We start from the raw sequence: 12,328 nt of genomic DNA, 5'->3' as shown, positions 1-12,328 counted from the left end.
AAATTATATTTTCTTTTTATCTTTTTCACTATTCACGGGCTGGCCCAGTCCACAGGCACGGCTTCGGGCTTTTTCTCTTCTCCCTCGGGGTGTGCATCTCTCCACAGAAGATGATTCAATGTGATTTTCCATACATTGGGTGCGATTCAGATTCCATGAAGGTTCGATTTGAAAGTGGCATGATTCAATTCGGTTTGACTCAGTGGGATTACAATTCGATTCAATATGGTACGGCTCAGTTCAAGTAGGTATGATGCAATTATTTTTTGCTGACATTTTACATACATTTGAATGAACTTGTCAGCACTGTAAATGTGCCATTTCCTTCAGATATCTATCTCTCCAATAAAAGACGGTTCGATACGTAGCTCAATATATTTCAAAATGGAACGATTTGAGACACCTCTTGAACTCCATAACGTGCAGCAGCCAAAACACAAGGCATTGTTTTTTTTCTGTCTTTGTATGGGGCCTTGCTTTTTCCCTTCAGCGCTTCAGCACAATCTGGCCTAGTAGTAGCCACTCCCTTGCCTCGTCGCAATCCCCTTGCTCCACCGTCGTGTTCCACAGTGGCCCTGCAGAAGTGGTGGGTGGGGGTGAGCAGTAACTCATTTGCATGAGACTTTACCACCTTCTCAACCTTCAAAGATCTTTTCTTAGAATCTTACGATTAATACATTCTGTTCTTTTTTTGCCAAACAATTGCAATTCCAAAGATTGTTGCAGCTCTTATTTGATTCAAAGAATTGTGTGTTGAATGAGCTGAAAGATGATCTCATGGACCATGTGGGGCTGGCCATGGATCAGTGACACACCACGGGAGCCTTGGCAGCCATGACACTCTGATCGTGTGAGGGATTGTGTGGTCTTTATCAATTATTAAAACTAATCACCTTCTGAGCAGCTGGCATCCACTTCACTTCCTCCTAGCTATCACTGTGTATATATTATTATTATTATTATTATTATTATTATTATTATTATTATTAATGATGAGCTCAAACATTGTTCAAGGTCTGAGTCTGTTTAGGAAAAGGCTCCAACTGAGTTTTGTAAATAAGCATCGAGATGAAAATAAGGGGTATACTAACACAGGTCGATAGGTAAACATGATGATTCATGGTGTGTGTGTGTGTGTGTGTGTGTGTGTGTGTGTGTGTGTGTGTGTGTGGGGGGGGGGGGGTCAGGGGGGTTAAAACAAAAATCTGTTGTTTTTAACATTAAAGACTCACAGGATCATCATTATTATTGTTAATGAATAATGCAGTAGGGATAGGATTAAATAAATCAAACATTTTTTTAACTAGCTCTGAGGTCATTAGTTGTCACAATTTGCAAGTGTAAAATAATTGGCTCAACAAAACGCAGCTTTGTGTTTCACAGGATTGTGTTGTATGGAATCGCAATTTCGTTTCAAAAACGATACATCGTTCAGCCTTATTTCATAAAACCTGTCATTCAAATGCAGACTTTAAAAAAGTTATTTACCAAGACACCGACTGAAGTACTGTTTATAAACACTAACTCAGTGTCCACAATGTTGTTTGTTTGCGTGTATTTGTGCCTGTGTGTATTTGTATGCGCGTGTCATCATGCACGCCGAGCGTGTCCATGTTTGTATTCAAAGATTTGATTTGTTCCCCCGGGCCCTCAGCATTTCTCGAGGACAGTCTTTTTTTTAATTTTGTTTTAAGCGATATCTTGTGTTATTACAGATTGGGGATTTGAAAGACCACTACCACTTCTTCCACAGTCGGACCATTAAGAGGTCCACTTTGTCCAGTCGCGGTCGCCACAGTTTCATCTCCATGGAGCCCAAGGTAAGCACATTGTCTTTCTCTGAATGCTCTCAACTGCTCTTTTCCAGCGTGTTGTATTGATGCGTATGAGAGTTTTGCCATGGCGGGGGTTGTTGCAAATGTGCCTGGAGTTTACCTCATTTTTATACGGCAAAACTCTTTGAGCCTGAAAGCTCTGCTACTCTGTCACACAGTGCCCTCCTTTTAGTCCCAAGACCTGATTAATCAACAATTGATTAATCCAGTATTTTGTCCACCTCTCATAAAGATCGCACGCAAATGTGTAAAGTAACAAAGTCAATATTATTGACTACTTAAGTGAGTTACTGTAGCTCATAATTGGCGTGGTGAAACCATTGTAGTATTACCTTGCATGTAAATTCTGCACTCGTTCAGCGCTTCGTTAATACAACAGCGCATTACCAAAGCTTTCTTTCCTGAATGTCTTATTTCAAGTTGCTGAAATCTGTGTTAATTTCTAGCCTGCCAAGTGGTAGTTATCACAATTGGTGAAAGGAACAATAGCTTTGTGATCAATTCCTCATGATGCAATCCTTCGTTACCACAGTTTTGTGGCTCATTTCAAGGCATTCTGTTCATTTCCATTGTGCAAGGTTACGTCTGTGAAGGCCGGATTAAGCCAAATAAAGGAAAGGTGGCGTGCTGAAGGGTTAGGCGGGCGATGTCTGGCTAATCTGCAGGATCAGCTAGAGGGCGAGTCTGCCACCCCGCTATGACGTCCCACTCTTATGTGTGAATGAGTCAGATGAGGTGGAGTGCCGCCGTCAACTTGTTGCAGCGCATATAAAGCGCTGCGCCTTGGTTACCATGACAAAGTGCCGCTTTATGGCACAGGCTTTACGCCGACGTCACCTGCCCGTTAGGTCAAAGAGCATTTCTGTGTTGATGAGTGTGGGTTTTTATGCTCATTTAATGACTGTGAGGAATTTATGGTTGGGCTAAGTAACAGAATGTGACAGGCTGTAGGACTTTAAAAAAAACTTTTATCATGATGGCTACCCTCCCCCCATCATGTTCTTTATGAAATGTGGCTGAAGTTCACCATGCTACCCACACTCAATTTGTGTTGAAAGCAACTGTTGCTTCCCTCGTCATGGCCACACATCTACAGTAATCTGATATATGCGTAAGCGCCAAAAACTTCTCCATTTGACAAAGCACGCTAAAGCACTTCCTTCCGGCGAGGGTAAATAACGGAACCCTATAGAAGGGAACTGGGACAAAGCAATGTAGGAATTTGATGTTGACGGTGCCTTTTGTTTTACAAAGTATACAAGATGTCTTCAAGAGCTGCCAAAGATGACAGTATCACAGTTTGCGCTTTGTGTTTTCAACACACACTGTATCATATACCTATAAACAAAAGAGACACATGCACAGTATTTAGTTTTTGTCTGAAGACACCAGCCATAAAGAAAGCAAAATTATAGCAAGTTCTTGATCAAAGCATCATGTCTTGGGGTTAGGATTTTAGGATTCTGTTATGTTAGTAATCGCAGCATACACAGGAAATCTGTGAACCTTTTCTTCCAGGTTTGGACACATGATGTTGGGCATTTACCAGGTTATCCAAGTGCATGAAGCTGCAATGACTGTATGAACGTAGACTTCACTTTTTCCCCCTTCAGTAGGAAAAGGTACCAACATGGAATGAGTGGTTGACATCAACCTGCAAATTTCTTGGCTTCTAAGGTAGTAACAGAGGGTGTGTGCAGGGAGCAGCGACCCGCTGCCCACGACCTTCACTGTCGATTTAGCTTAACGTAGATGTCACCGACTGAAGGAAAGCAAAAGAATCGAAGCGGCATATTGCGAGCAGTCAATTGAGGAGCGAAAAAAGATCTTTCATGGATGATCGTTTTTAAGAAACCGGGAAAAAAGACAATAGTACTTTGTAACATTTTGAAACTCGGAGACAACAGTTCCTTCATCTGCGCTCACCAGTCGCTGGTCAAATGCTTCATGTTGGTTCTGCATTTAATTCTGAAGCCAATAAACGTCATAGACTAGCTACCATGGAGACTAATATTGAAATGTTTCCTTTTAACACTGCAGTCGTTATTCAAGCATAGACATCAATACATTAGAGTTCATACATGAAGATCCATACATCCATGTGAAAGGGGCTGAAGTTACATGAAGCACTCTTGAACAGCCACCACAAATGTTTTTGGGACAAATAACTGAAAGTAAGCTTTGTTTAAAAATATGCGAAATTGTGGGGTCTTAAATGACTGCATGTTTTGGTTTAATCAAATGTTATTTCATCAAGTTGCAATGTATTTACTGCATTATCAGATTAATTGTTGCCAACAGTTTGTGGTCATTACATCTTGGCCGCGCGACACCCTTTTTTAAAGTCTGTGCACATTCAGGTTTGTGGCGGGTAAAAAAAAAAACAAACAAACAAAAATCCAATTGGTGATTGTTTTTTGCCGGAGGACATTTTCGTCTCGGAGGGTTTGAGTTGACAAGACCGAAAGTCATCTAGCACGGTACTACGTGGTTTGCACTTGAATCCTTGCCACCCCAAACCTTCAACGCTCTCTTCGTCATAATACACGCACTGAATGCAAACTACTTTAATTTCATTTTTAATCAAACCAAATGCGATAATCAAACGTGGAAAGAATGCTCAGGAGTACTCATGAGCATAGGACTAACAGGCAACCTGAAAGGTTGTTGTGTGTAAAAGGATAAAAACTCCACCACAAAAACAACAGTGGCTCAATTTGTCCTTATTTGCTCGACTCGAATGAACTCTTCCCCACTTCCCCCCCTGGTTACTGACCCAGGCAAACCACCTGCAATCGTATAGTGTGCGCGTGTGCACGTCTGTGCATCTGTGTTATGTTTGGAGGTGGGGGAGGGGGGGTTTGAGGCAACGCAGACAAGGTAACAACCAAATTAAAGATGAGAAAATTGGAGGGAATCGAGCTGACCCAGCGGAAAGCCGTTGCTGGAGTCAAACTAAAACAGAATGAAGCGTCTCCAACGGGCGAGCCAACAAAGGGGTTGCTGATACTTGGCTAAGAGCCAAGCATGATGTTGTCTTTGCCTTTGAACATGGATTGTGATAACGTGTCGTATCCAAATTGTTATACGTGCCGACTCTTATCGAGGGGGAACAAAGCGTGTCATCGCCATCCGATACTTTGCGGAAACAGCGGAAGGTTTTTCTCTGCGGCGGATCACCTTGAAAATGGATTCAACTTTGTGAAAATATTTTTTTGAAAAGTGCAAAGCCACTCACTCTTCTGATCAACAACAGCAACACTGACCATTCTGAAACGGGGAATTTGCAATTCAAGAAAAACAACTCTTTTTGTCATACTTGTCAAACTGTCTGCTTAACCTGACAGTAGAATACAGTGGAGCCTCGATCTAACAAACTAATTGGGAGAAGGAATCGTCTGTTTGAGCCGATTGTTGCGTTGCAGTACCTTTTGGGTGGCCTAAAAACACTCAATAAAGTAAAACAGTTATTAAAGCCTCTCAATGCCTGGTACAGAACACAATTATTGTAAATAAATATAAAAGCACTTGAACCTGTTGCAAAGGTTTTAAGGTTTATCCAGACTTATCTTGTTGGTGCTGGGGGGAGGATAATGGCATGAATCCGGTCGCGCTCATGAGCCATGATGTTTGTGTTTCCTTTTTCTACCTCTGTTAAGATTAGTTGCCATAGATAAGGGCTTTCCAAGAAAACAATTGTAACTGCACCCAAAATCTCATGTTCTCGAGTGTAGAGGACTAGCACCCGAGGAAAGGCCTGTCACCAGAATTACTATATCAATTTATCGCTTGATGATTTGAAAAAAAAAAAAGACACGTTTTAGGGGGGATGGGTGTTTGTTTACCTACGTCATAATTAACTCGTGCTGCTCCTTCCCCCTGTTGTCTCTCAACTTGTTCGCCGCTGTGGGAGTCGGTACACTTTACGTACGTTTTATCTTTCCAGCATTTGTAATTTCCACTCGAAAGGCAGGCTGGGTAGCTGACCTCTGCCAAATGAAAACTACTGAGAATAGACTTGAGGTGCTGTCAATTTAGTTTGTGGATGTCGCGGTTGACCTGACTATGCTGAAAAAGCTGTGATGACTTCACTGTCTCCCAGTTGTGGCACTAATAGAATTGAAATGTTAATGTATGCAAATTGCAATAATACACCCGTGTTTTTAAGTAGACAAGCGAATCTTAATCTATTGTGTTTTTAAGGTGGCTACACAGATGTAGCGTAGCAGCATTAGGCTAATAATGACTATTTAAGTGGGTATTTAACGCTTGTTCCCTCCCTGGTGGCCTCGTCTTCATCTTTTCCCGCATAGAAGAGACCTGAATGCCTCTGTAAAGAGCTACCCAATTGAGTTAAGTCACCCTTATTTATGAAATCAATTCTCTTTCTCCAGCTATTTCTTTTCACTCCAGTGGAGACTTTGCGCTTCTTTTCTTGGACTCTCCAGGGACTCGTTCTCCTCAAGCCTCCTCTCCTCCCGCCTTTATCTCGTCTCGCCGCCTCCCAACCCTCCTGAGATGCCGGCAAATTGTTTCTGTGCATGAAAGCAGATAATCACGCCGCAGTAATTATGTCAGTCTCGCTCTCGATTCGTATCGAGGCGTTGAAAAACGCTCCGGCTTTTTATGCACGCAGGCATTGTTCGGCAAGAAGACAGTTGTGCTCCCTGGAAATGATTCTCTTTGTAGTCTCAAGTTCTGTGCCAGCTTCTTCATTAGATGCCGTGACATGCGGCATTGTTCCGGGGAGTGAATAAAGATGTGGAAAAATGTTTAAAAAAAAAAGTGTGGCATTGTTCCGGGGAGTGAATAAAGATGTGTAAAAATGTTAAAAAAAAGAAAAAAAAGAAAAAACAACAACAAAAACATCCCAAAAACATCAAGGTTCCTTTTTTGTCTGTTGATCTTTGTTGTTTCTACTTATGAACAGGCTTTCCCAAAGGAAATAATGGAAATGAATGTCTGTTGCCATCATTAAAACATTTTGTGCACATATTAGAATTTAATTAAATTAAACTAATTCCAAAAATGTCAAATGGTATCATTTTTCAGTTCTAATTGATTGACCTTTTAAAAATATTTTCTAAATTAAATAAGAGGTATGTATTATATCTAGCTCTATTTTAAACCGATTGGTTAGTTTCACACTGAAAAAATAATCATTTCACCCCTGGAATTAATTGAAAATTTTAGCGCCTGAAATCTGTTTCACTTGGCAACATGAAATTTGGTATATGGGTCTATTGTGAGTAGACCCACAAAAAGGTGCCTATGCATGAAAAGACTTGAAAGGTTTGAAGTGGCATATTTAGGGTCATTTTGTCCATTTCCAAGAGTCCTTAGAAAGTAAACTTGGCCTTTAGTTTTTGTGTAATTTTCATCAAATTTGAACCACAAATATTGAGACAGATGGGCGACCCTAAATTGCAAGAAAATAGATCTTTCACTTATCTTGGTTGACAATTGTTCGGTTTGCAAAGAGAATCACAGAACGAATGAATTTCTTGAACTGAGGTTATATTCAATGACTTTGGATTCTAATGGAATGGAGCGATATGTGTTAGGTGGAGTGGATCCAGCAGCAGGTGGTGAAGAGGAGGATCAAGCGGGATTACAAGCAGGCTCCGCCCCTCTCTCTGTCCAGCCACACCCACAGCAGCCTAACCTTCCCCAGCAACATCTTCTACAACGACGCCAAGTGGAGCAGTATGTGGTACATTGTGAGTACACCACGGCCCCCAAACGTTTTTTTCCCTTTGTCAACCACAACGCTAGTTTGTAGGTCAAAGTTCAGATGCGGTTGTTGGTTTCTGATTAGTGCTGGGTCAGAGGAGCTGAGGGATCTGTTTGTTTGTTTTTTTTGTGAATGGAAGACGAGTAAAGCCGTAGTGTAATGACAGTCGAACACCACTCGCTCCAGGACGGTGGTGGACCTCCCCACAAACATATTGTATACAACATACAAAAATATTAGGACTTTTTTTTGGGGGGGAGGGGGGGGGGAAGCACACAAATAATAGGAAGAAAAAAATAATAAGCACTACGCTGTAGTCTTTTCTGCTTTAAATGAGTCACCTTAGGTCGACACAACTGAGATTTGAGCTGCTTATCGCAAGTTGTTTGCACACCCCTTCAGATCATGACTCTTTCTCGGCTGTTAGTAGTCCTCAGCTCTGTCAATGGTTAATGTTGTGTAGATAAATGCTAATACTTTGACCATCGCTTTAAATTTTTTTCTGGCTTTTGAACAGAACTCCCTGAACTGAATTGCGTGGGGGTAAAAACCTTCCATACACATTTTGATGCTATAAAATGGGTGATTTAATGGTTAGACTTTTTCGGTTCATTCAAAAATATTTTTATGTTAGCATACTATGTGTATTACAATAAAAACTCCAAAATATACCTCACACAAAAGTTCTCGGTGAACCTTTCTTGAGCATTTAGATTTTTGATTGAATTCTCGATTAATAAAAATGTATATTCATTTGTTCCAGAAGTTTTATTTTTTCAACTGCCAAAACTCAACTACCCAATACTATTATTAAAGTCTGACGCTCATTCAGCCCTGCACATTATTTTAACACTTTATTCTTGAACTTTCTACTCTTTTTTTTGTCAAGTACAAAATGACCTTGTAAATATGTCAAATTCAAGCTTCTTGCATTTTCACTCATTTACACTCACAACTTTGCTGCGTTGCATCTCTGTGCACATTCAAACCATGGAAAAGCATCTCCTCCCCTATGTCTTTATCGTGTTTATTTTTTCTGACATAGTTGTTCTATTTTTATTTTAACTGTTGGGACTTTCTTGGCTAAACTGGGACTTTGGGTATCATGTTTTGTGCAATATCATGTGAAAATGTGTGTTTTATATTTAGATTTGGATTTTATTTGTATCCTTGACCATTAACATGCAATCATCTTTGATGTATTTTGGCTGCTACAGCACTGCAATGATGATGTGCACAACTGCCAGTCGGACATGAACATCATGGGAGCATGGAAGCGGGGCTATACAGGCAAAGGTGTGGTGGTTACCATCCTGGACGACGGCATCGAGCGCAACCACCCAGACCTCGCTCAGAACTACGTGAGTGTGTATGTATGCCATTTTGTGTGTGTGCGTGTGTGTGCGTGTGTGTGTGTGTGTGTGTGTGTGTGTACAGACAGTTATTGCACGAAGTCCCCTTTTGCTTCATCCCCTTCAGAAGAATCGACATATCCCTTTTTCCATGAGGAAAGGTCAGGTAGTAACTGTAGTGTTCTCAGTGCGTAGATGCATATCATTGCTGTTATGTACTTCAGGTAGTTCCCGGTTTGAAGTCTTTTGCGAACCGAAACAGCATCAACTACCAACGTGTGAAACAGTCTCCTAATGAACTTAAGAACCATTTTTCCTCCTTTTTTTTTTTTTGTGAAATGTACTTGTGCCTCAACATATGAGTAAAGTTATAAGCTCCTGATGTCATCTGACCACATCTGTAAAAGGCACACATCAAAACACAACTACCGGTACTCTGCATGTATATGTGTGCGTGTACGTATTTCTACATACAGGAGTGTGTCTATGTCTGAGAGACAGAATTTCCATTAACTGCAGTTCATAAAATTAGTTTATTTCTTTACATTCTCTGATGTTTTATGTTTATAATTGACACCAATATCAATGAATTTGGGACATTGTTGAAAAAGTATATGAAAACAGAATACAATAATTTCCAAATCCGTTTCAATCCATACTGACTTGAATACACTACAAAGATATTGAATGTTCAAACTAATGAATTTTTTTGTTTGTTTTTGTTTTTTAACAAATATTCTCTCATTTTGGATTTGATGCCTGTAGCATGTTCCAAAAACGCTTGGACAGGGCCAACAAAAGTCTGGGAAAGTTGAGAGATGCTGGAGAAAAACAACAAGACACCTGTTTGGAGGATGCCACATGTGACCAGGTTAATTGGAAACAGATCATTCTCATGATTGGGTATAAAAGGAGCAACTACCAAAAGGGATTTCATCTCCGATGGTCCATAATGACATAACAAAAGTCAGAGAATCTGGAAAAATCTCTGCTTGTAAGCGGCAAGGCCGAAAACCACATTTGCCTCTGACCTTGGATGCTTCAGGCGGCGGCGCATTGAATTATGTAAAGAAAGTTAAAGATAACTAAACAGCGGTGACCCCGGACTGTTGAACACTGAAGCTGTACGTCAAGTAAGAATAGCAAACAATTCCATCTACAAAGTTTCAACAATTAGTGTACTCTGTTCCCAAATGCTTATTGAGTGTTTTTAAAAGGAAAGGTGATGTAAAACAACAGTTAACATAGCCCAATGTGTTTGCGGCATCAAATTGTGTGAGTATTTGGGATGAAAAAATTTCATCAATTTGAACATTAAATATCTTGTCTTTGTTGTGTATTCAATTGACCAAAGGTCAAAAAAGCAAATTATTTCAGTTTTTAATCTGTTTCACACAACGTCCCAACTTCATTGTAATTGTCATTGGAAATTACCTGCAGAGGCTTTTGTAAAACTTGAACTCTTGCCAACTGTGTGCGTGTCTTTGTGTCTGTCTGTATGCATGTGTGCATGCGTGCCTTTGTTCCGTTTACCTCACTTGCATGGCACAACTCTTCAGAACAATAACTCTCTCAGCCTATTGGCTTTCCCAAATTTTTGTAAGCCTTCGAAATCCTAATTCAGTTTGTAACAATGTATCTTTGCAAGCAATCATTTTTGATGATGGTAGACATTCAAATGACAAAAGGAATAGATTTCTTTTGTGAGAATTATGAGAATGGCTCTTGCCAAGGTACAGCTCAGCATTCCTGAATGTATGTGGGGAAGGCAACGTAGATTTGAAATAAATATTCATTGAGTTAGGTTTTTTATTTTTGAGTGAAATTCATATTTTGCTTGTTTTGTTCTTTGAACACAACAATTTTGTGTGCAACTGATGCGTGGCTCATCATGTGCACTGATATAATGTACCTTTGTTTTGAATTTGGAAAAAGGCATTTTGTTTTTCCAAGACCGAAGGGTTCGATGAATGCCACTGCGCCAAACAAAACAGCAACACCAAAGTGCAGTATGGAAACTGCTATACTGTCTTACAACATTTATGTGTACCATGCACAATACAGTAGTAAAGATAAAGATTTAATATGTTGTGTATAAGTATGACAGAATCCTTAATTTATTGGAGAACATGAAGACAAATTATGGATGTTGCACTTCCCCAAAAAAACATTGACTGTAACATTTTTAGTAGAAGCTACTCTTTGCAGTGTGCGTTTTTTTTTTGTTTAAATGTAAATAAATTCAAAGAAAAACAATCGATAATTTCCAAGAAAAAAAAATTTAGCTGTTGTGCTTTTCCTCAAAAAAATATGTCCAAGGTATTTATTTCTTTAGTTAGTTGGTATACTCTACATTATTTAGTTTATTTGAACATTGTGTTTTCGATGTCATTAATTGTGTTGTTGGACCTTGGTCCCCAACTGTACCGAATGGGAACCAACTCCTACCTTGAAACCATAACACCCAACACCTCCCCATTTTTTTTTTTTCAATGGATAAAATTAACATGGTCAGATTGCTTTTTTTTTTTTGAATTACAGTAAGTGCCGTCTTACATTACATTCCTCATACTTGTGGGTGTGCAGGTATGTGGCGTTTGCCTCCTCGTGTGCGTCTGTGGTTACGCTGTACGTGCATGTTGAGGTATGCTTAATACACGCGCATACACATTCACACCGAGAGGCTCAATTGGAAGTTGTTGGCCTGAGGCTGCAGGTGAGGCGAAAATGATTCATACTCCTGTTGATGAATTTGTTAGGCTAAGCTTTAGTTTGATGCCAACAAAAAGCCGCCTTTTTCTATGACAGCACACGTGCAAATCATTGTTGGAGGCGCAGCTTTTTCCTCTTCTCCTGTTTTTTTGTCCTTGTTCTTGTTCTCATTGTTCTTCTTCACCTTCTCCTGCCCATTTACGTTTTTTCATTTTTTCCTCCACTGTGTCTCCTTCTCCAGGACCACCAAGCCAGTTTTGACGTGAACGGCAATGACCTGGATCCCATGCCACGCTATGATGCAACCAACGAGAACAAGTAAAGGAAAAAAAACCCTTTCAATCCCAAATTGAAATCAATATATATATTCTGTATTCCACTCATATAGTATCACTTGTATATTGCTCATTTGCAGCGAGTGCAAGGAGTCTAATGTGGGTTATCTCAATGATAAATAGACACCTCCCTTACTTAGAATGGACCAAGCCCTGCTGCAAATAGTGAAAAACTGAGTAATTGTGTGGCATCCTATGTCATTTCACAAACTGCATAAAAATTGAAACGTTCGATCATTTCAAAGGTTTTAAAACTGAATGTGGCCTGAAATTAGGTGGCCGCCTACAAATTTTATATGCAGGTAAACACCGTACATGTATTTAACTAACCAGTTGCCGGACAACGTGGGAACTAACTCA

At 40.0% G+C, this 12,328-nt stretch overlaps 1 protein-coding gene across 4 annotated transcripts in view; it reads left to right on the top strand.

Annotated features, from left to right (window-relative positions):
- pcsk5b (proprotein convertase subtilisin/kexin type 5b) overlaps window positions 1–12,328 on the top strand; it is a 79,968-nt gene that overhangs the window by 12,297 nt on the left and 55,343 nt on the right. For all 4 annotated transcript variants that reach the window (XR_002167950.1, XM_019867041.1, XM_019867043.1 and 1 more), the window contains exons 2-5: window positions 1,716–1,820; window positions 7,400–7,555; window positions 8,787–8,930; window positions 11,875–11,951. Coding sequence is in view for 3 of the 4 variants with exons in the window: in XM_019867041.1 (XP_019722600.1) it covers window positions 1,716–1,820; window positions 7,400–7,555; window positions 8,787–8,930; window positions 11,875–11,951 (482 nt within the window). In the remaining variant the exon portion in view is untranslated. The remainder of the gene's footprint in view (window positions 1–1,715; window positions 1,821–7,399; window positions 7,556–8,786; window positions 8,931–11,874; window positions 11,952–12,328) is intronic.

This window comes from Hippocampus comes, unplaced genomic scaffold (assembly GCF_001891065.2).
Source record: "Hippocampus comes isolate QL1 unplaced genomic scaffold, H_comes_QL1_v1.1 scaffold322, whole genome shotgun sequence".
NCBI classification, from domain to species: domain Eukaryota; kingdom Metazoa; phylum Chordata; class Actinopteri; order Syngnathiformes; family Syngnathidae; genus Hippocampus; species Hippocampus comes.
Note: the sequence above shows the minus strand (reverse complement) of the source record. Positions and strands in the feature narration are given on the sequence as shown.